The 24,362-nt window shown below is 33.1% G+C and overlaps 1 protein-coding gene across 1 annotated transcript; it reads left to right on the forward strand.

Annotated features, from left to right (window-relative positions):
• The first annotated feature begins 465 nt into the window (after positions 1-465).
• On the forward strand, positions 466-22,229 carry LOC108911820 (fatty acyl-CoA reductase wat-like). The gene is made up of 8 exons (XM_018716855.1): positions 466-612; positions 17,134-17,344; positions 17,539-17,787; positions 17,851-17,996; positions 18,105-18,214; positions 21,323-21,524; positions 21,577-21,819; positions 21,968-22,229. Exons 2-8 carry the CDS (start codon positions 17,153-17,155, stop codon positions 22,227-22,229), a joined length of 1,404 nt encoding a protein of 467 aa, XP_018572371.1. The 5' UTR covers positions 466-612; positions 17,134-17,152.
• Positions 22,230-24,362: the final 2,133 nt, after the last annotated feature.

Consider the following 24,362-nt stretch of genomic DNA (forward strand, 5'->3'; position numbering starts at 1 on the left):
CGGGCATCACCTTAGGTTAATCCGGCCCTGCCTATTTTCAACATAAAATTAAAGTTATAAATTATAAGACAGAGATTCTGGAGTTGGGACATTTTTATAGGAAATTCCCTCTTCTTTTAAGATCTTTTTCCAAATTGGCGCCAACGCTTATATTTTTCGAGTTTCGCAAAAAAACCGAACCAATTTTTTTTAAACTTTATTTGTTTATAACTTTTGCAATTGTTTATGTGCGAATACGATTTTTATTCGCATACTTCTAGACGTCATCCCGAATCGAATGAGCCCTCAACTATCCCTTAACTCGAATTATCAGTATTTTTCACGATTTTCAAGATGTCAAGTAGACTATAATGAATTATCGGAAACCTACAACGGCTAGCACGCCCCACCCTTATTTGCATTCAGGACCAGTAGCTAGGTGTTAAAAGAGGACACTGTATAACAGAGCGCACGCCGTGATTTCGCCACTTTAATCGAGCCTATCAACAGTGTACCGCCGGGATCAGTCTCCAGGCTACCCAAATTCATGGGGTTGGAAAGGCAGTGAGTGAATGAACGTTTATTTTTGTAGTGATCGACTGATTTTTTATTCCACGCGCCACCTCGTATAAGGTAAGTGACAGATTTTGAAGTTTTATTTACAAAAAATTGAGAATCCGCGGGAAAAATCAGAAAAAGAAAAATATTTACTTGAAGAGGCTAAATATAATTTAATATTATAATTGTTATTTATGATACATTCCCCTCCAGTTGCAATAAATGTATAAAAAATTGAATAACATTGAATAAGTGACAAAAAAATTTTGTTTTTTAAAACTAGAACTGGCACTGAGAAAATAAAATTATTATATAAAAAAATACACGTCCCAGAAAATTGTAAAAAATAAACAGTTTAAGTACATAAGGAACCTCAATATAATTGCAAAAAATTGTTGCAATTTCTCAACCTCGTTTTAAACCCTAAAAAATCGCATCACCAAACTCGTCTTATCGTCAAAATTTCAACAATTCCGTCATCATTTTTTTTTTGTTTTTGTAGCAACTTTTCCGATACAAAATCAAATATACACATGTAATTGTAGACACACTGTATAATATTAATAGCTGATAGAAGAACGGCACTCTGCTGAAGTTACAGTCTGATAAAGAAGTTACAAGAAAACCATATTCTTATTCAGCATATTTAAGCATACCTTTGTATTGTAAACACAGATAAAGTAAATATTAAGTTTTGCGATACCTTAGTTGATTTAACAGCAATTTAACGTACCTACACTTAGTAACAGTACACTTTTATAAACAATTTTTTTGCCTGGGTCTAGGATGACAAGAAAATAAAACTAATAATAACAAAATCTAAAGGACAACTATTCCAATACTTTTTATCATTTGTTCTACAAGGTCCATAAGCACTCTGCTTTATACAGGGTGGTCCAGAATTAGACCCAAAAAATTAAGGACTGATAGAACATAAAAACTAACTCATGTGTTATGGTGTAGCAGGAAGTGATTATATTTTGAAGATTCCAACTTCCGGTTTAACTGGAAACAAAATTTTTTTAATTGCCTCATCAGTTAAAATTATTTTAAACCTAGTAGGTACGCAACAATATTATTAGCAATTTCGCAAGAGATTGAACAATTAGTAAAACAAACACTTTTAAACACACCTAGTCCGAATTTGAAATTCGAGGAGTACGTATTGGAAAACAGTGCATGTATGCAGACAGCTGACATTATTGCTAATCGTGAAGTTAACAGATGAATATCTATTTGAGTCGATGCTCTTAATTGTTTTTTAGTTACGTACCATTACGGATGTCGAGCAGATTGATTCAGGAAAACAAACTTTCCGTGAAAAATATAATAGAATTTTATCCACGCGTTCTGTTGTTGCGAAAATGCTCAATATGAAAAAAAATAGCTACTTATGGGTGATTCACAAATGGTGACCAAAAATGAAACCTCGTATTCTTTGGTGAATTTTAAGGGGAGTCTTTCCTATAAAGTTGTTATCTAGGGGGCTTCGTTAAAAAGATAGATACAGGGCGTTAAACTTCAAAAAATATTTTTAATTTTTTTAAAATTTAAAAACTAGTAAGTATTAGGCAACTGAAAACACTTTTACTTAAATGACATTGACAAGCACTAATCATTCGGTTATTTATTCGAATAAAGAAATTAATAACAATAGTCACCATTTTAATGATTTTATTTGAGTAAATGCTCAAAAATACTTTCATTTCCGACATCTTTTTAGTAATGAAAATGTAATTTGCTCGAAATTTATTGTTGCTTGAACCTGAAGAAAAGCTTTATTTACTCTTTCTTCTAACTGCTCAGAATATCAAAGTTGCTATCGCATCCCACTATGTAATTTTAAAAAGCATTGTATTTGAATATCGAAGTGTATTTTTTCTCAGTTCGTTTTTTAAGTTTTACTCGAAAATCAGGCTTTTTCAAAAAACATAAGAGAATAGTATTTGTAGAAAATTGAAAGACGAAGCCGAAAATATTATGATTGTTATCGTAAAGCAGTGGCGTACTATTTTATTTAGAAAAATATGCCACCGATACCCTGTATCTCCGCCACTGGAGCATGTAAATTTTACGAAAAGCCCTCAGATATTGGACAATGTTTATATAAATGCATGTGCCCAATTTCAAATTATTTCACTTACTAGTTTTTAAATTATTTAAAAAATTATAATTTTTTTTTGAAGTTTAACACCCTGTATCATTTTAACGAAGCGTCCTAAATAAAATCTTTATAGGAAAGATTCCCCTTAAAATTCACCATAGAACACGAGGTTTTGGTCACCATTTGTGAATCACCCTGTATAAAAGAAAGAGGGACATATTTTTTCATTGAAACAGTTTTTAGAATATCTATTTATTTATTTAATTAATAGATAATACACACCTCTACAGATTTTACATCTAATCATAGAACAGGAGACTGCAGAACGGTAATAAAATAACATTCAATGGTAAAAAACAATATAATATACAGGATGTAGGCCAGAATAGGTTTTTCTCCGAAATATTCAAACACCTTGTATGGTACACCGGGTAAAAAAGTGAATATTCACTTGAATCAGACTATTGTGCCTTCTTTTCCAAACACCTTGTTATTCGATTCACCTTGTTTTCTGCTAATTGAGGTATTCAGTTAAATTAAAACCTACTAGTTTATTGCAATAATTTAAACAATAATAGCGATAAAAAAATCGGTGACCGCAAAAAAAATCCATAACAAAAATAAAGAATAAAACCAATAAAGAGAAAAAAGTATCGGATCTGGTATTCAGACCCATGTATTTCCATGTATTTTTTTCCGCAAAATCCGAATCTGCCTTCAGATTTGGCCCAACGGGTCTGAGTTTTCGGGAAAATTCAAAAAACAGGTCAAAATTCACAAAAAACTTCATTTACGATCGACGAAAGTTATAAAAAATAAAATTATTCTACCAGCTCACTACACGTATGATTTTTCACTCGTTTAATTCCAATTTACCATCATAGTCAGACAAGCTGGTCCAATTTTATTCAAAAACAGAAAATAGATCAAAAACGCCATTTTCATGGCATAATTCGTGTTGCAGAGTTCTAAATCCATCTTTTTATCCACCCATTTATGAATACGTCTTTCTATCCAGTCGTTCATGCATGAATACGCATATTTATCCATCCACCTGTACCATCTATAAAACCCAGCCATCCACCAATATATCCATCTACTTTTTCTGCTGAGAGATGTGATAACAGCCTAGAAGATTCAGAATGCAGTAAAACTTGTAGAATACTCTACTTTCTAAACAAAAGAAAACGATGTCTACAAATTATTCTTATTTTTGTTGCTATAACGTGTTCTCTTTTCTTCAAAGGATCTATGCAAAGGGTTACGTTTTCGTTTAGCCCCTCTATTTTTCGTTTCTCTTTTTAACAACCAACAAGTTTTCGCCCTATGTATATAAAGAGCGAAAATTTCCGAATATTGCTGAGGCGAAATTGAAAGAAGGTGTATTCGATGGACCCCAGATTCGGACATTGTTCAAGGATGCAACATTCATCACTACAAGGAGTAGTGTTGAGAAGAGTGCTTGGAATTGTTTCAAAGTTGTAGCGACAATTTTGTTAGGAAACAATAAGAGTCCTAAATACAAAGAAATTGTATTAAAATTGATAAAAGACTTCCAAGATGTTTGATGGACTACAAGTTGCACTTCCTTCATATACATCTGGATTGGTTTCCTGAAAATCTTAGAGATTGTAGCGAAGAACAAGGCGAACAATCTCATCAGGATGTGAAGTTTATAAAACAGCGATATCAAGGAAGATAGGATCACACATTAATGGCTGATTTTTGCTGGTTGTTAAAAAGAGAAACGAAAAATAGAGGAACTAAACGAAAGCGTAACGCTTTGCATAGAAACTCGAAGAAAAGAGAACACGTTATAGCAACAAAAATAAGAATGATTTGTAGATATCGTTTTCTTTTGTTTAGAAAGTAGAGTAGGTATTCTACAAGTTTTATTGCATTCTCAATCTTCTAGGCTGTTACCTCATCTCTCAGCACAAAAAGTAGATGGATAGATGGGTGGATGAGTGGGTTTTATAGGTGGTACAGGTGGATGGATAAATATGCGTATTCATGCATGAACGATTGGATAGAAAGATGTATAAATTCATAAATGGGTGGGTGGATAAAAAAATGGTTCCAGAACTCTGCAACACGAATTATGCCATGAAAATGGCGTTTTTAAGCATTTTGATCCATTTTCCATTTTTGCATGAAATTGGACCAGCTTTGACTCTATGATGATAAATTGGAATTAAACGAGTGAAAAACCATACGTCTAGTGAGCTGGTAGAATAATTTTACTTTTTATAACTTTCGCCGATCGTAAATGACGTTTTTTGTGAATTTTGACCTGTTTTTTGAATTTTCCTGAAAACAGACCCGTTGGGCCAAATCTGAAGGCAGATTCGGATTCAGCGGAAAAAAATACATGGATATACACGAGTCTGAATACCAGATCCGATACGTTTTTTTTTTTGGGGGCTGTGTTATTATTATCTATTACCGCTATGTCTTATTTTTTTTTATTTATACATAAAGTTTAGTAGGCTTTAATAATTTAACTGTGTATCTCAAATAACAACAGAGATAATAACATGACTACAAATAAATTGTTCAGAAAAGATTTGGACGACAGTTCGATTTAAGAAGACCTAAGTAGATTTGTTAGTTTAGCTCGCTGATAATACAGGGTGTTTTAAATTTCGAGGAAAAACTTATTCATTTATGTACCAGGTACATACTAAAAACTGAAATAAAAAAATTATTTTGGCGTCTTTATTTAAATAATATAAATCCATAATTCAATAAAAGATCGTCAGTCAAAATTAAAATTTATTTGCGGGGAAATAAACTTTGAAATCGGGACCCATTTTTAGCAGTAGCTAACTTTTTGCTAAATGTGTAAATATGTAATAGTATCCAAAAAGATGTATTTGAACTTGCTGAAAACGCAGGTACTATCCTGATGATTCAATGTGAAATCACAGAAAAATAAAAAGAAAAGAAAACCCCTTTTACCAGTTATAAAATGACGATGCACAATTACATAATTACTTTTTAAGGCTTAGAGCATATACTACATGGAGGAAGCAATACGTATTAAAAGGTGGTAGGCGCTGTTAGTTTGGATACTTGCTCTTTTTCTCTAATCTTTGCGCGAGAGAGAAAGATAGTACTCGAACTATCTCTTTCTCTCTCTGTCACTCGTCTACACTCTTATGTAGTATTTGCTCATTTAACGAAAATTATACAAGAAGCAAAAAAACTTCCGGATATCATCAACTACCAACTAAAAAAATTTATTGTCATCCTTGCGTGAACGGGAAAAAAAGTTATTCACCTTACATCAATTTTCTAGCAGTTGAGCGTTTAAAAAACACTCTGTATAACACCAAAATGTGTCGATTAATCGGCATATAGTGTGAATCCAGGAATATGTATTTTCCGTTGTACAAGTATTTACGGATCACAATGTATACATATAAATGAAATTATTGTCCAAAGTTACTTGTTCATTTGTCGCATGGTTTCAGTTTTTTATTACTTGCCAAAATAATGAGGTTAGAAAACAATCAGCGTGTTTTTATTCAAGTCATATCCCATTAATGACGTTATTTCTGATTCATTTCACTAGTATTCTCTTCGCAGCTCACATATTTTGTTGTTTTTCTGCCGGTAGGGATCAATTCTGGGTAGCCCCACGTGACGTCACGCCTTCTAGATCTTGCAATTTTCTGACGCGAACATACCACAAACGTAATAAAGCCAACGTGACTTAAATCGCGAATCATTTACAATTTTCCATAAGTCAGTTTTGACGTCTTCGCGGACAACGTTGTCGAAAATAATTATAATAATTAGATTCGTTGAATAATTTCGCGCGCCCGCAAACCAACCTCGTCTCATACTAAACACGGTCTCATCAATACGTAACAATGGGCAATTTCCCAGAAGGTCAATTGATATTCAAATAGATCTGTCTGATCTTTGATGGGAGATGAGATATGATCGGAATGGACAATAAGTCCTTTGGTCGTCGTTCTTAAAAGACAATCTAGATTTCTAATGGTCACCTACCAAAAATTGTCGAAATCATCAAAGTTCGTAATCATTCGAAATGTTTAAAATTACTGTCTTTTCCTCCGTTTCAATAATTCCTTTGAAATCGCTATTTATATCTTAGGCCAATCATCATAACTTTTTTTCGGGAAAAAAATACTATTAGAAGTTTCTCTGCGGAATATTGTTCAGAAACGTGTTATAAACAAAATATCAAAAAATCTACTCGAAACTAGTTGGGAAACTTTGTTAAAACAATGGTCAAAGTTATGGAAAAGTGGTTTTTTGACTCGCGTAAAAAAACTGTTATTCATAGAGAAAAAAGGTTTATACAAAAAAGTTAGGTATTAAATAAATTTGTAAAATAAGACAATTCCGATTAAATTCCGATAATTTGTTTATGCGCAACAGCTCAAAAATGGTCGAAATTGTCCGCTTTTTTCAATTGCTAATAATTAGTGCAATCTTCATCGCAGACACTTGTAATTCAGGATATTTGAGGTTTTTTACACCCTTAATAAGTGGTAAAAATTTCAGCCCAAAAGCTTCATTAGCTTGGCGTTGGCGGAATTTGTTATCTAAGAAGATGCTATTTTCAATTCATTTTTCCCAAGCTCACAGGCGTTGTAGGGTTTCGGTCATCAGTTGTTATTGTACATAAATAGTTGTATTGACATATGCATTTACTGACAATTTAATTTTCAAAATTTAATTTGTTCAAAAATGACTGAAAAAATGTTAATATTTATTAAATTGTTAAGCGCGCATGCTCCGCTCGTTCGCTACACCAAGTAATAGGACGCATCGCCGCTATCTTCTTTTTTACAATTAAATAGTTGAATTCACCTTAATGTTAATGTAGGACATGAAAATATAGCTCTTAATGTATACTCTCTCCAAATTTCGGCTCTTAATATTAATAATTAAGGTCACTGCGATTAAATAAAAAAAATTATTTCAGCTTCTAATCAACTTACAACAACGATTTTTTTTTTAAATTCGAAGAAAACTAAAGTATAGAGGTTACTATTTTATTTTATAATAATTACCTATCTTAACAATTTAATAAATATTAACATTTTTTCAGTCATTTTTAAACAAATTAAATTTGAAAAACTAAATTCTCAGTAAATGCATATGTCAATACAACTATTTAGGTACAAAAACAACTAATGATCGAAACCCTACAACGCCTGTGAGCTTGGGAAAAATGAATTGAAAATAGCATCTTCTTAGATAACAAATTCCGCCAACGCCAAACCAATGAAGCTTTCGGGCTGAAATTTTTACCACTTATTAAGGGTGTAAAAAGCCTCAAAAATCCTGAATTACAAGTGTCTGCGATGAAAATTGCATTAATTATTAGCAATTGAAAAAAACGGCAATTTTCGACCATTTTTGAGCTCTTGTGCATAAACAAATTATCGGAATTTAATCGGACTTTTTTCATTTTATAGGCTTATTTAATACCTACCTTTTTTGTATAAACTTTTTTTCGCTATGAATAATAGCTTTTTTACGTGAGTCAAAAAACCACTTTTCCATAACTTTGACCACTGTTAAAACAAAGTTTCCCAACTAGCCTCGAGTTGATTTTTTGATATTTTATTTATAACAGGTTTCCGAACAATATTCCGCAGAGAAACTTCTAATAGTATTTTTTCCCGAAACAGGCTCTTTCATGTTTATAATGACTGGGCTATCTGCCAATAACTATGTTTCTTTCTCAAATATGATCAAAGTTAACATTTAGTTTGACATTTCTTTATTTTTTTTATGATGGACAATTGCGCAATTAAATTTTTGTCAAATCCAACATGTGGGGCATACAACTAGAATGATATGGCAGTTGGCAAAAATGTTTAAAAATGTATAGTAAGCATAACAAAAAAGTAATTCAAAGAAACATAAAATTTTGTTGACATTTAAAAATTACCGGTCATATTTTCCTATAAATTACCGATTTTTAAATGACCAGTCATTTAGCCATCGTTAGTTTGATCACACAACAACGGAAGAAGTGAAAGATTTTGATGAAGGACACCACTTTAATTCGATAAATAATATTTTGGAGCAATCCGATCCTTATAACAAATTCAGCATTGTTTATTATTGATTATCTACTAATAAAGTATCGTAGACACTAATACACCGTAAAAATTAGTATCAGGGCCACTTTAAGGCCCATAAAATACAAATATAGCTCTAAGGACCTTCAACAGTAGACGTATTAATACATAACTGCAACAATATGTCAATATAACAATGTGACTGCATTTCAAATTCATCGACCAGCCTTGTCTGGGTTCAGGATCAAAAGTTTTTGGAATACAAAGACATACAGGGTATTTTTATAAACGTCCAGTCATTACTAATTTGTCGCCTGTATCAAGCACTTTTAAACCCGTGTTACTATTAAATTTCTGTCAAATTTCTTTGATCGAAATGATGATAATAACTTTCATACCATCAAATTATTTGGATCAAATTGATATTGTCACATTAGTAAAATAATTTAAAAAAGTTGCACTAAAATGACACCAAATGCCATCAATTTATTTTCTCGAATTTTGTTTCATATAATCGAAAAAGAGTAAAATGATTGGAGAAAAAAGGGAACTATTAATGAGTCTGGTGAGTTTGATGATAAAACAAATTTGATTTGATCAAAATTTGATATTCTGAAGATATATACACTACATCTTCTAGAAGCTACTTTTTTCTGTGATATCTAAACGATATGGCTACATGTGTCGAGTCGAGTTTTTTTCCAGTTATATTCCAGAAATAAAACACAAACTAGTTATATTAAATAGTAACTCCTCTCTTTTACAACATAACCAAACACTATTCTCTAAGTTGCAGCTTTATTTATTTGTATTGGCTACTTTATTACATACTGTGTTACAACTACAAGACAGATTTGAATGAACAAAGACGAATAAATATTAAAAAGGTAGGTACAAACAATAACAGAAGTTGAAAAGTGAAACTCGTATAATTTTATTTTTAATAATTTTTTAATTGAACAACCAGGCTTTCCGCAAAAAAAAGTTGACCATGCCACTAGCCTTAAGTGTCACATCCTGAGCCTGACGCTTAATTTTTTATACAGAGTGTTCAGTTACTAATCGACCAAATGTCGTCGATAAATTCTGCGATGAAAATTAAGGACGTTGTTCAAATAAAATTTAGTCGAAATGCTTTGTTTTCGAGATACAGGAAATTCGAGTTCACGACAATTTAAATCAAATTCAGTCATATCTTGGCAATTCGTTAAGCAATTTTTTTCTTAATTTGACAACTGCAGGAGAAATTTTGAAATTCATTTGTGATTCAATTTAGCGATAACCAACAAGTATACCTTTAACACTTTCTTTAAAATCATTGAAAAGTGTGTAAATGTCATAATTTCTGCGTTATTATATACAGTGGCGTAATAGTTATTTTTTATAAAAGCAGCGCGGGAATGAAATTTACGCACTACTGGCTTTTTTTTATTTACATGTAATAGTATAGTCTTTCCGATATCAACTGAAGAATCAACAGATTGACAGTATGTACCAGGTTCGATCGCTGACGCAGCAACTCGGCATTGATATATTTGAAAAGCTTGTTCTCATATTTATTTAGCCATACCCATATACGGGTCTTGTCGAACTAAACGTGGAGGTGGTAGAAATGTATACGCCTAGTTGAAGAATGCGAGCGCGGACAAACAAAATACAATTCAGTTGCATTGGGCCACTGGGCAATAAATCACAGCAGTTGGCAAGTGGTTGATAAATTGCCCAGCAGTGCAGTGCAGCAATGCGGAATTTGGTGTGATTCAGGTAATTTTAATTTATTATAGGCACCTTCTATCAATCATTTATATTACAATTGCGAAAGGGAGAAATAAGAGCGATATTCTGTTTACTAATATTATTACAACATGGCATTTTGGAGACATTTTGAAACGGAACAAAACGAAATTTACCACCAATATAATAAAATTGTTTGAGGAAATAAATAATTAAAATATGTTTTTGGCCAAATGAACATATTATAGAAATTTTCTCCACATTATATGCAAATTATTATAATTTTTTACCTTTAGCAGAAAACTTTTTTTAGGGTTGCCTATGAAACTCATTAAATTTGATTGCTCAGTTTTTTTACACGTGTTCAACTGACTTCGGAAAGACTATACCTGATGTCCATAACAAATTAGGAAAAAAAAATTGAAAGAATATATGCCTGCAAGCGAAGAACTTTTCGACCAAACTTTATTTGAACTGCCCCCCGTACTTGTCATCATAGAATACAGTGGTGATATTTCGTCTACATAACACCCTGTCTCCTATATACAGAATGTTTTCTAAGTCCGTTTCATAACTTGAGAGCGTTATTCTCTGGATCATTATAGACCAAAAAGCCTTAATAAACTACTAAATACTTTTAAAAAATGATATTCATCACATAATTCAGGTATCTCCGAAGATGTTTGATGGAAACTAATGAAACTTAATAATGTATCTAATTAAAGGCAAAAAAAATACTGGGCTGTTTACAAGCCATGTCAAACAGGGGCGGAGATCTTGGGAAGGGGGGGCACTGTCATGAAGAATGCCAGAATATCAACGCCACTGTTGTCGATTTTGGACTTTGTTAAAAAATAAACCATCTTCCAGTTATTATTTTTCTGAATTTAAAATAAAAAACAGCTTTAAATACTGTATAATTATGAAATATGAAATTATATTAGGAAATAAATACACTTATCCAATGTCCAAAATATTCAGTGGCGGATTATGTGGTTCTCAGTGAATGTGCCTTTCAATATCCCCGACACTGTTTAAGATTTATACAGGGTATCCATTAATATTGCGAAAAAATTCAGGGGGAATTTCCTTGATTAAAAGTAATAAACAAAGTTCCTATAAACCTATGTCCGAAAATGCTTCATTTCGGAGATATAAGGCGTTGAAATTTAGAGAAAATACAAGGTTTGTACTAATATCTGGAGATTTTTTTGAAATTTGATATGTTTGTATATAAAAAAGGTAGACGTCTTCTGACGTAATTTGATTTATTTTATTTATTCCAGCGGCGTTCGGGGACTCACTCCTGTTTTTGATTCTTTACTTTTTTTGATATCTTGCTTCGTTTTCGAGCAAAAAATTAATATCCTTTCTTGAAGGGAAGTAGAAAACAAAAATAGAAACTCAATGTTTTAGTTATTTACTAATCAACTTTAACAATACATTTGAAGGAAAAACAATGTAACAAGCTGAGAAACAATAACTAAATAATATTTTTTCAAATAATTAATATTAACAGAAACATAAGAAAAAATATTTAACAAACAGCAATAATATAAAAAATATTTTACATACACAGGCGTTACAACAGTTGTTGAAAATGTGCACCTTCAACTCTAATACAGGCATCTATCCTACGACACATTGATTTGCGAACCCGTTCAAATATTCCTGCTGTGTGTCTAATTCTAATTGTTTCACAGGATGCGACAATGCGGTTTCTTAATTCGTCTATGGTTTGCACTGGAGTCGTATAAACCAAATGTTTGAGATGACCCCAAAGGAAAAAATTCAACAAATTTAAGTCGGGAGGCCTCTGGGGCCAGGGTTGAGTGCCTCTCGACCTATCCAGCGATTTGGGTAGATATTGTTCAAATATTCACGTGCAGCTAAACTGAAATGGAGTGGAGCACCATCGTGCATAAAATACATTTGCAACCTTAATGGCAATGGGATTTCTTCCAAAAGTACGGGCAATTCATCCTCAAGAAAACGGCGATAAACATCTCCAGTAAGCCTCGGTGGTAAAAAAAATGGGGGTATTAAGTGGTCTCCCACAATTCCGACCCATACATTAAGTGAAAACTGGTGTTGATGACGGCCTTCTAATATTGCATTTGGATTCTCGTCCGCCCATACAATTGTCGTATCTATCGACATAAATCTAATCTTAACGGAAAATCAGTCGGTAAAAGTGCCTGAACCCGTTGGATGTGATAAGGGTATAGATTATTTTTTTTAAATCCTGAAAATTGTAGAACGACTTGCATTTAAGTTTCTAGCAATCTGTCTGGTACTTGTTGGAGTGTCCTCAATTTCATGAAGTGCATCTTCCTCCAATTGTAGGGTTATTGCTGTGCGGGTCGTCCGTTTCCTGCGGTAAGTTTTCGAAAACTTCCAGTTTCACTGAGACTGATGAAGACGGGTGAAGATAGTATGATGAGGAATTATACGATTAGGGTATTTCTGCTCATAGAGGCGCCTGGCGGCTAATGCATTACTGTTGGCAAGGCCATAAAGAAAATGCATATCGCAGATTTCACTATTTGTGTAATTCATTTTGGCAAGCAGGAATTGGCAACTGTACTGTTCAAGTACTTACTTATTAAAATCACACACTTAAGCTATTAATTTCTTTGCTCGAAAACGAAGCAAGATATTAAAAAAAGTAAAGAGACAAAAAAGTTGTATTTTTTAGCGCTTAATTAGAAAAACATATGACACCTAAGAAAAAGCAGTGACGTCTCATGTTTACTTATTAATATCACAGGAGTGAGTGCCCGGACGCCGCTGGAATAGATAAAATAAATCAAATTGGTTAGAAGACGTCTACCGTTTTTATAAACAAACATAACAAATTTCAAAAAAAATCGGAATTAGGGTTCTCCAGATATTAGTAAAAACCTTGTATTTTCTCTAAATTTCAACACCCTGTATCTCCAAAACGAAGCATTTTCGGACATAGGTTTATAGGAACTTTCTTTCTTATTTTTGGTCAAGGAAACTTCCCCTGAATTTTTTCGCAATATTAATGGGACATCCTGTATATTAATTCAGCCAATTCAGTGAATTTTTACCTTTAACTAACTGAATCATTAGCCCACGTTTCACCAATCCACGTCAGTCATCATCAGAGGTGTTCAAATAAATATGGTATGTTTTTAAACCTGAAATCCAGTGACTTTAAACACTTAAATTAGTTCATTATAACTTATTATTATGGTTATTATGACAAAAATTTAGAAAACACCCTGTAGAAGCTTCAAGAGAGCGTCTGTCGCATATTTTGCGAGAAAATTTTAACAGGTTAGCGTAGGAGCTTCCCAGGTATCGGCGATAACAAATCGCATTACTCTATAAACAAACAATTGACACACGCAAACAACCGTTAGTCACCTGTCCGTATATATTGTGACTAGATTTTCGTAAGTGTACCACCAAGCGCGTAAAACTGGGTCAGTTTTTGTTTCGATATCGTCTCCTTTTTCGCTGATTCGACGCACTGCGGCTTACGCAACTGTTTGTAAATATCAGTTAATTGTTGATCTTCAATTGTTATTCTCGGTGCGACCCGCCGAAAAAATCGAGACGCCCGCAAACAGATTAGGGCTGATCCCATTTTTGGGCCGATTATCAATAATTAATAACGCCATTTTAAGTCCGGCAGGATATGCGTTTGTTTTTTCTTAAGGAGATGAATCAGGCCTGCTTGATTTATATGCGGAAAATATTCCGGAAATGAGGGCGAGAATTTTATTACCGTCGTACGCTCGTATCCAATTTTTAATGTCATTTGAAGGTCACAGATGAACAGAAAATTCCAAAAGGCCACAGAAAAAGTTCTAACAAACATCTAAAATACAATTAATAAAAAACAGCAAGTCGACATGAAAACGACGACGTTTTTTGTGGTAGCCTGTACATAGAACAGAGGATCTACAACATTTCTGGTGACAAAAATGGGTTTCAAAGGCTAACGCAATGCGTGTTTACCACAAATGTAATCTGAATTTACTTATTAAACAATTTGAATATTAATAGATATTGATGAAACGTCCTGTCCAAAACCTTATGCAGATTTCTACCTCATAAGGATGTGGTTTATTTCTTAAGGAATAGAAAACAGAATTATTATACATATACAGGGTGGGCCATTAGTGTGAGAAAGTACACTAACTCCCTTGTTACTTATAATACTGAAAAAATGTTTATATAAAAGTTGTACAGAATCAAGAAACCTAAACTACAAAATTAATTTCAAACATACAGGGCGATGAGTAAAAACGGGACACGCCAAACATTACATTTTTTAAATGGAACACCCTGTATATTTTTAAACAGTTGGATTTCTAAGAAAATTCTATATATGGCAATATAAACAGTTTATCATTTTAGTGCGGGGTTGCCAAGTTATGTAGAAAATTCTTAGAATTTTGGAAAAAACATGACCTCGAAGAAGTTGTATTAACTTTCAACTACTAACACTTGGAGCAAAAATATTTGACAGAGTTATAGACAAATGTTATACAAAGACTCCTATATTAGCTAATATCGATATTTTATACAGGGCATTTTTTTATAAGACGATAATTTTTAGAAATTTTAAACTTGATTTTCTAAAATTTTTCAAATGGAACACCCTATATTTTATTGTTTTATTTTATTCGCATATCACTCCGCTTCAACTTTTATTAAGCAAGTTCTATACCTAAAATTGTTAGTTTTTAAGATATGGTAACATTTCTGAAAATACTATTATAAATATTTTTATTATTTTCGGTCGCACGAGATGGCTTTGAAAAAAACTGTCGCATTGTGTCAACTTGTCAGTTCATAATTTACAATTCCATTTTGCGTTAATTTTATTAGTTTATTAGTATCTATTAGTTATTTATTAGTTGGTATTCATAAAATAATTTTATATTACAATGAATTTTTCTAAAGAAGAAATGGTGGATATGATTTATGTATTGGGAGCTGCTGATAGAAATTGTTTACTCGCAAAAAGAATTTATAATCAGAGATATCCAAATAGAAGACAACCACGTGCAAATACCTTTGAAAAATTAATGGTACGTTTTAATACTACTGGCAATGTTTCTTATGAAAAACATGATAGAAAAAATACTATTGTGGATGATGAGAATGAACTAAATGTTCTGTTAAGTGCTACTGAAGATCCGCATATAGGCACTACAGCAATTTCAAGGCAAACAGATATAAGCAGGAAAGTAGGACATCGGTAAGGCGGATTTTAAAGAAGCACAGGATGCATCCATATCATATCCAGTTTTACCAAAAATTGAATAACCACGACTATGAAAGTCGCTTGGAATTTTGTAATTGGGCCCAGAGAAAAATGAATGAAGATAGGCTTTTTTGTGTGTGCTTTTTCTGATGAGGCAACGTTTCACAAAAATGGAAGCGTGAACAGACACAATTTTCATTATAATGCTTCTGAATTCGTTGCTTGTAAGGACACACCGAATCGACGAGTTTTTCAAAATATCAACATTGATATTCTGAATAATGTTAACATCCACATTTGAACGACGTGTAGAGCTATGTCTAAACCAAGACGGCCGTCATTTTGAACATTGTTGTAAAATTAAATATTTGATTTATTTTCGTATCTATTTTGTTATTTTATTTCCATTTAATAAATAAACTATGTTGTTATGTTCTATTAAGATTTTTTAATACACAAATATGTAGTATAATTAAATTATTTTATAGTATAGACAAGTTGACACAATGTGACAGTTTTTTCCAAAGCCATCTCGTGCGACCGAAAATAATAAAAATTAAGTATTTTCAGAAATGTTGCCATATCTTAAAAACTAACAATTTTAGGTATAGAACATGCTTAATAAAAGTTGAAGTGGAGTGATATGCGAATAAAATAAAACAATAAAATATAGGGTGTTCCATTTGAAAAATTTTAGAAAATCAAGTTTGAACTTTCTAAAAATTATCGTCTTATAAAAAAATGCCCTGTATAAAATATCGATATTAGCTAATATAGGAGCCTTTGTATAACATTTGCCTATAACTCTGTCAAATATTTTTGCTCCAAGTGTTAGTAGTTGAAAGTTAATACAACTTCTTCGAGGTCATGTTTTTTCCAAAATTCTAAGAATTTTCTACATAACTTGGCAACCCCGCACTAAAATGATAAACTGTTTATATTGCCATATATAGAATTTTCTCAGAAATCCATCTGTTTAAAAATATACGGGGTGTTCCATTTAAAAAATGTAATGTTTGGCGTGTCCCGTTTTTACTCATCGCCCTGTATGTTTGAAATTAATTTTATAGTTCAGGTTTCTTGATTTTGTACAACTTTTATATAAACTTTTTTTCTGTATTATAAGTAACAAGGGAGTTAGTGTACTTTCTCACACTAATGGCCCACCCTGTATATGATAAAGGTGACGTCATTCACAAATTTCAGTCATCAAAACTAATTTCCGTCTACTCAAAATCACTTTCCATTGTCAAATGAACAGGGCGTCCCAATAGTCCGTGTACCACAGTTTCCTAAGATCAAAATAAACAGTTTTAACTAAACTTACCTCTTTCTTAAGTTACTTCGTTTAACAGTACAATGCTTTTCAAGTTGTTTGAAAAAAACTTTTTTTTTATATTTCCATTTTTTAATCGTTTATAGTATCTATTTTGTTCCAGAACTATACACATTTACGCGATGGAAGAGTCAAACATACAAAAATTCTACAAGTCGTGCAACGTCTTCATCACGGGCGGCACTGGATTTATGGGCAAGCTGCTCATTGAAAAACTGTTACGTTCCACAGAGGTCTCCAGCATATACCTCTTGATCAGGGAAAAGAAAGGCAAAAACGCCCATTCGAGAATAGACGAGCTGTTTGACGATGTGGTAAGCATTTTGAATTTAAATTTCCCTCCACGTACTAAGTACCCAATGGAAAAGGTTCATTCATGTACCTACGTGTCCTAAAATCAATCAAAATTAATGTTTTTTTATTGGTACCTTCTGACGCAAACACCAAAAACGCGCAAGTCAAGTCTCATTATGATCTTATAACAATTACCTTCAGCATTGCATTGCAGATCTTCGACAGACTGAAAAGGGAATGCCCGAAATACAAGAACAGAATAGAAGCCATCTCGGGAGATTGTTCTGTTTCCGGCTTAGGTTTAAACATCACAGACAGGCAAAAGCTAATGTCCGACATACACGTCGTGTTTCACGTGGCTGCAACCGTTAAATTCGACGAAAACCTAAAATTAGCATACTCAATCAACGTGAAAGGAACCAAAGACGTCCTGGATTTGACTAGACAAATGAAAAGTTTGAAGGTAATATAACTTTTTATAATAAGAATGTACCTTTGGAGGCAATATTTGTGTCTGTCTTTTCAGTCAGTAATACACGTGTCAACCGCCTTTTCCAATTGTCATTTGCCAGAAATAGAAGAGAAATTCTATGACTGTCCGTATGCCTACGAAGATATCGGTCAAGTTTTAGAAAAACTGAACAAGAATGATATAGAACAATTGACACCGAGGTAATGTCCTTAATTTTTAATCAGAAAACTAAAAAAGTTTTAAGAATTGTTTTATTTTTCTTTAAAATGTCACCTATACTCGAACTGTAAATGGGATTTACGTTTCAGGATTATTGGACCGTGGCCAAACACATACACGTTCACGAAAGCCTTGGCAGAGTCAATGATCAAAGAAACAGGATCTGGATTACCTATAGGCATCTTTAGACCAGCCATAGGTAAATAAAATTCATTTATCTGCTCCCACTATAGTAAATAGACCATTAATACATTGTTTTTAAGAAGGTAAGTGGATTTTACCGTAGAAGTGGAAGTTGCTATGGACGACGGGAGGTAACTGAGGTAACTTACCTCCCTAGGAAAAAAGCGATTTCGAGTTATAAATGCATATTTTATGAACAAATAGATACAAATATTAATAAAAATAGTAATTGTACAGTTATTATATTTAGTAACATTTATAATCAGGATAACTACTATTCCACTCGCGTTTACTAATTATCACATTTTTTTCAAAATGATTTGACCGCACCATTTCAGTCAATACTATCTAACTGATCCATTAAAACAGCATGATGCGACGTACTACTAAAACCTGGAGTTGAAGTGTCATTGTAAAGAATTCTGTTGGCTATTTCATTTTTGTTACTTAAACTGTCAGCAACATAACTTTCTGCAATTGTGGCTGATTTCCACCCACCATGTCTCTTGATTGCTATTATATCAACTCATGTGTTAGCCAGTAACGTTGCCAATGTTCTTCGGAATGAATGGCCTGTATATGTTTCAGGATGTTCTAGTTTCAAAAACTGCGCGATCTTATTAGGAAAGGGTATTCTTGCTTACTGGTTGGTTGTAACATCTACCTGCTTGATAGCGCATAAAATAGCGTGAAATTTCAGTTTTAATTTCCAATATAATCTTGATATATTTCTTGAGAATTTCTAGGTGAGAAACAGAACCCAGACGAGAAGTAATTGTAAACATACGTGACATACCATTTTTAGAATCTGGAATTGTAACTACAATGTCACCGAAATTTTTGAAATTGACGTTGTCCAAAGTAAGTTTGCAAAACTCAGAACGGCATGCTCCTGCAATGCCTAAGACCGTCACTACCTTCATTAGAAAATGTGTTATTGAGTGCCTGAACGAGAAAATCGTTAACTTGTTCTCTTGTAAAAACATTTAACTTTTTAGGTGTATAGACGTCATTCTTATGTTTCAAAAATGCTCTCAGCTTTGGGTATTTTGATATATCCCCGTTCTCATCTATCAAAATAGTTTACTTAAATCATTGAGTATTCACTCCATAAACTCGCCGGTGATTAAAGTTCTTGACTTATCCATGAAATATGCTGGCAGTGACATTTCAGAAACACCAGTATTTTTGTTCTGGCACCATTTTTTAAAATTTCTATGCTTGTCCGTAGCACACTTTCGACTTCTCGGGTAATAAATATTCGCAGACACTTTCTATTTGAAAATCACTCATTTAGAAATAATAATTCAAAACCAGTAAAATTGCAACTTTTATGTAGCTTTGTTTATAGACATCTTATAGCTGTTTTACATTGACAATTTATTGATCAATTAATTCATGAAGTCGCTTCATCAAGAAATTGGACAAGAGTAATGCACCAAATCTGCTGTCAAATAACTTCATGAATTTATTCAACATGTTCCTGACGAATTAGAGCATGTTCTAATTTTCATCAATTTCTTCGTGAAGTTCGGAAGTACCAACCCAACAGATTTCCATCCTCAGATCAGTAATGAGGTTACATTATTGGAATATGTAAATAATTGTGTGGCGTCGTACTAGTTTTGCATTGTTTTTACTGATTTGTTACTTACAAACACTAATATTTATATAATATGTGTCAAAACGGTACCGGTGTTGTATCACTACAATTATGAGTGAAAAGGTAACATTTTTGAAATTTATTTGCTTCTTTGATTCGTTGGTAGAACTGATTCATACGTTAAAAAACTTGACAGTCTGTAGCAGTGTAAAACCACACTGTTTACCAATAAATTCGTGAATTAATTCATGAAGAACTTCGACAACTTCGTCAATTTATTCATCAATAAATTGTCAATGTAAAACAGCTATTAGAAACGGTAAAATCCAAACAACCAAGGCGACGTTGCAAGATTTCGAATAATGTCAAAATGAATCGATTAAGAAATGTCAAAAAATAAAACCTAATCTTTATTTCATGAACCATAAAGAACTGTGGTAGCAGATAAAATTACACAAAACGCAGCAATTAAGTATAATTTACCAGTCTCGGACTCTATTGCCAGCCCTCGCTCCGCTCGGGCGCAAAATATGGTGTAAATAGCTATTTATACTTCAGGTTCAAAATAACACAGGCCGCCAAAATTTGCCTGATAAGTACTCCAACCCAGAAACCAGAATGTACTATTGGTGCGCTGAAATCGAATCCAAGGGTCAAATTTTTCAATTGGCTCTGGTTTTTGAGATAACCTACCCTAAAAGTGTCAAATCGCGATTTTTTGACATTTTGAGGTTATGTTACATGAATAGGTATTTTTCTTGGTAAAACCATTAATGGGGTCTTAAAGTACTATACCTACTCTTTAAAATGCACTTAGATATATCCCGATATTGTTTTTTTACTTATTTCCTGATTTTTTAATATACTGACAAGACAGCACCAGAAACCTAAATTCATCGGCACCCGAAAGTAGTGATCTCACATATTCTCAAATACTTTATCACGTCAAATTTTGCAATAAATTTAAATAAAAATGTCTAAAAATAATTCAATATATAGTCGATATTTTACACATTATATCAATCTGGAAATACATACACGCAAAAGAAGCTTCCGAACTCATAAACCCTAAGACCAAACACCCTAAGCCCATAAACCCATGAGGTTTGTGGTGCTGCATTAATATATTCAAAAATCGAGAAATAAGTCAATAAATTTTAAAGAGTAACTAAAGTACTTTAAGACCCCACTAATGGTTTTAGCAAAAAAAATACCTTTGTATGTAACATAACCTCAAATATGTCAAAAAATCGCGATTTTGACACTTCGGGGTTAGGATATCTCGAAAACCACAGCCAACTGAGAAATTTGGACCTCGAATTCGAATTCAGCTGACCAAAATCCTTTGGGAAAGTATATTCGTGTTGTTGGGTTAAAATCTTCAGCCTGTGCAATAGACAATCTATTATTGGGAGTACATAAAATTTATCACAGCCAGGCAACGTTCCCGTCTATGGTGGAAGACGCTTTGGCGAAGAGAACTTCATCCAGGCCCAATACTAATTTTCCTGTATTTTCCAGTAATATCCACATACAAAGAACCCGTAGAAGGATGGATAGACAACCTTTACGGTCCAACAGGAGTCTGCGCAGGAACTATTACAGGAGTCTTAAGAGTGATAAAGGCCAACGTCGACAGTATAGCAGATATAGTACCAGCCGACACGTGTGTAGCTGGCCTTATAGCTTCAGCGTACGACGTCTCGGAGAAGGAATGTGAAAGGTAACATTTTAACTAGCAATTTTAACACTTTTTATCCATTTTCTCGTTACAGGACAGTCGACAACATCCCTATATACAATTATGTTTCGTCTTCTGAAAATCCCATAACGTGGGATGAATTTGTACACTTGAACTTAATCCACGGATCGAAATATCCTGTGATAAATTCAATATGGGCGTTATCGCTAACAGTCACGTCTAATATAATAGTGTATAACATTCTAAGGTTTTTACTTCACACGTTACCAGCACTATTGTTTGACACTGGTGCTGTCCTTTCAGGCAACAAACCTAGGTGAGTGAGATGGTATAATTAATAGAACGCAATCAACTTTCTGACCTGGTATGCAGACCGCCATGCGAGAAACATGTATGACAGCCTTTATACAGGCCAAGGAGTCTAATGTTACATTTTAAAAAATCATAATAATGTGTTGTTTCAGAATCCTTCAACTGTACAAAAAAATCCATAAGTTCACCGAAATCCTTGTCTACTTCTGCTTCAGAAGTTGGAAGTTCTCGAACAAGAACACGGTGAATATGTGGTCAAAAATGAACAGAGCGGACAGAGAGTTGTTCCCTTTTAGTATGACGACGGTTCACTGGCTCCTTTATTTCAGGAGATACATAAAGGGAATGAGGCTATATCTGTTGAAAGATCCGGATTCCACGTTGGACGTTGCCAAAAAAAGAGACAAAAGGTAAAAGTACACCCTTAGTAATATGTATTTTTTTGGTGTAAGTAAATTATATTAGGTGCGTTTCAAAGTAAACAGGACTTTTCAAAAATAGGTATTTCTAGTAAAGCCATCTATTGGCAATGCATCTGAAAGGTAGATTCTTCACTGATGTACTGTCAAAATTTCATGACATTTGGAATATGGCTGAAGACAGACACGGATTCAGATTCGGGAAACGAATTTTTACAGCGGACCAGTTCATTATTGAAAATTTTTAATATTATTTTGCTTCTTTAAGTCTTCACAAGTTAAATTTAGTACATATATATATATAAAATAAAACAAAGTAAATTTTTAAAGGTTATTACTTTTTAACNTAATAAATGTGTTATGAAAGAATGAAATCATCATAGAGATAAATGTGATTTAAGCTAAGGTAGATATTATTGTCACGCGTTATCCTGAAACATACTGTAGTCAAGTCACAGAACATGACCTGACAACAATATGTGTCTGTATGAAAAAATAAAATAAAATGAAATGACATAATATGAAATGAAATGAAATAAAATAAAACAAAGTAAATTTTTAAAGGTTATTACTTTTTCACATCACATCACATCATTTCACAACAAAATTTAAGATTTTACAAAAATTACATATTCAAATTGAGATTTATTTATACCCTAAGGATTTATAGGTACATATTGTGGAAACGGAAATATTTTGAATTTACGAGGGTCAAACGATTCTATTACTCTTCAGGATCGAAAAAACGTAGATCCCGCAAATACGCCTTTTACAGATTGAAATTTATACTGAGATTTACTTATGTTCTAAGGAATCATGCATATCGTGGAAACGGAAAAATTCAGAGGCTACGAGGGTCAAACGATTTTTTTTCTCTTCAGGGTTGAAATAGCCGTGGATCTCGCAAATATCACTGCTACAGATTGAAATTTATACTGCGATTTACTTATGTCCTAAGGAATCGTACATATCGTAGAAACGGAAAAATTCAGAGGCTACGAGGGTCAAACGATTTTTTTTACTTACTTTACTTACTACTTTTATTTTCAATAATGAACCTGGTCCGCTGTAAAAATTCGTTTCCCGAATCTGAATCCGTGTCTGTCTTCAGCTACATATACACTTCTGCAAAAAATTAAGGGAGCAAAAAAATTTTTTGAATTATTAGTGATTTTTCAGAATGCTGTATCTCAGTTAAAAATGATCGTATCAAGGTTTTAAAAAAAGCATTTTAAAGTGCCGAATGTATAGTTTCCAGATTTCTTAGCTCAAAATTTTAGGAGCGATAGTCATCGCGAAATTCTAAGGAATAAGACTAAAAAAAATTTTTTTTTCAATTTTTTGCTTTTTTTTCTCGGTCCACGGGCTTGGAAAAATTTTTTACACAAAAATCATGATATGGACTTGATAGCCTGTTAGTAGGTTATTATAGCCGGTGCTGAGACTCCCCCCTCCACTTTCGACCTTGGGATGACCTTGGGATGACCTTGGATGACGTCATCCGTGACCTGAATGACATTGATAGNTCAGGGTTGAAATAGCCGTGGATCTCGCAAATATCACTGCTACAGATTGAAATTTATACTGCGATTTACTTATGTCCTAAGGAATCGTACATATCGTAGAAACGGAAAAATTCAGAGGCTACGAGGGTCAAACGATTTTTTTTACTTACTTTACTTACTACTTTTATTTTCAATAATGAACCTGGTCCGCTGTAAAAATTCGTTTCCCGAATCTGAATCCGTGTCTGTCTTCAGCTACATATACACTTCTGCAAAAAATTAAGGGAGCAAAAAAATTTTTTGAATTATTAGTGATTTTTCAGAATGCTGTATCTCAGTTAAAAATGATCGTATCAAGGTTTTAAAAAAAGCATTTTAAAGTGCCGAATGTATAGTTTCCAGATTTCTTAGCTCAAAATTTTAGGAGCGATAGTCATCGCGAAATTCTAAGGAATAAGACTAAAAAAAATTTTTTTTTCAATTTTTTGCTTTTTTTTCTCGGTCCACGGGCTTGGAAAAATTTTTTACACAAAAATCATGATATGGACTTGATAGCCTGTTAGTAGGTTATTATAGCCGGTGCTGAGACTCCCCCCTCCACTTTCGACCTTGGGATGACCTTG

This window comes from Anoplophora glabripennis, unplaced genomic scaffold (genome assembly GCF_000390285.2).
Source record: "Anoplophora glabripennis isolate ALB-LARVAE unplaced genomic scaffold, Agla_2.0 scaffold504, whole genome shotgun sequence".
Classification (NCBI taxonomy): Eukaryota; Metazoa; Arthropoda; class Insecta; order Coleoptera; family Cerambycidae; genus Anoplophora; species Anoplophora glabripennis.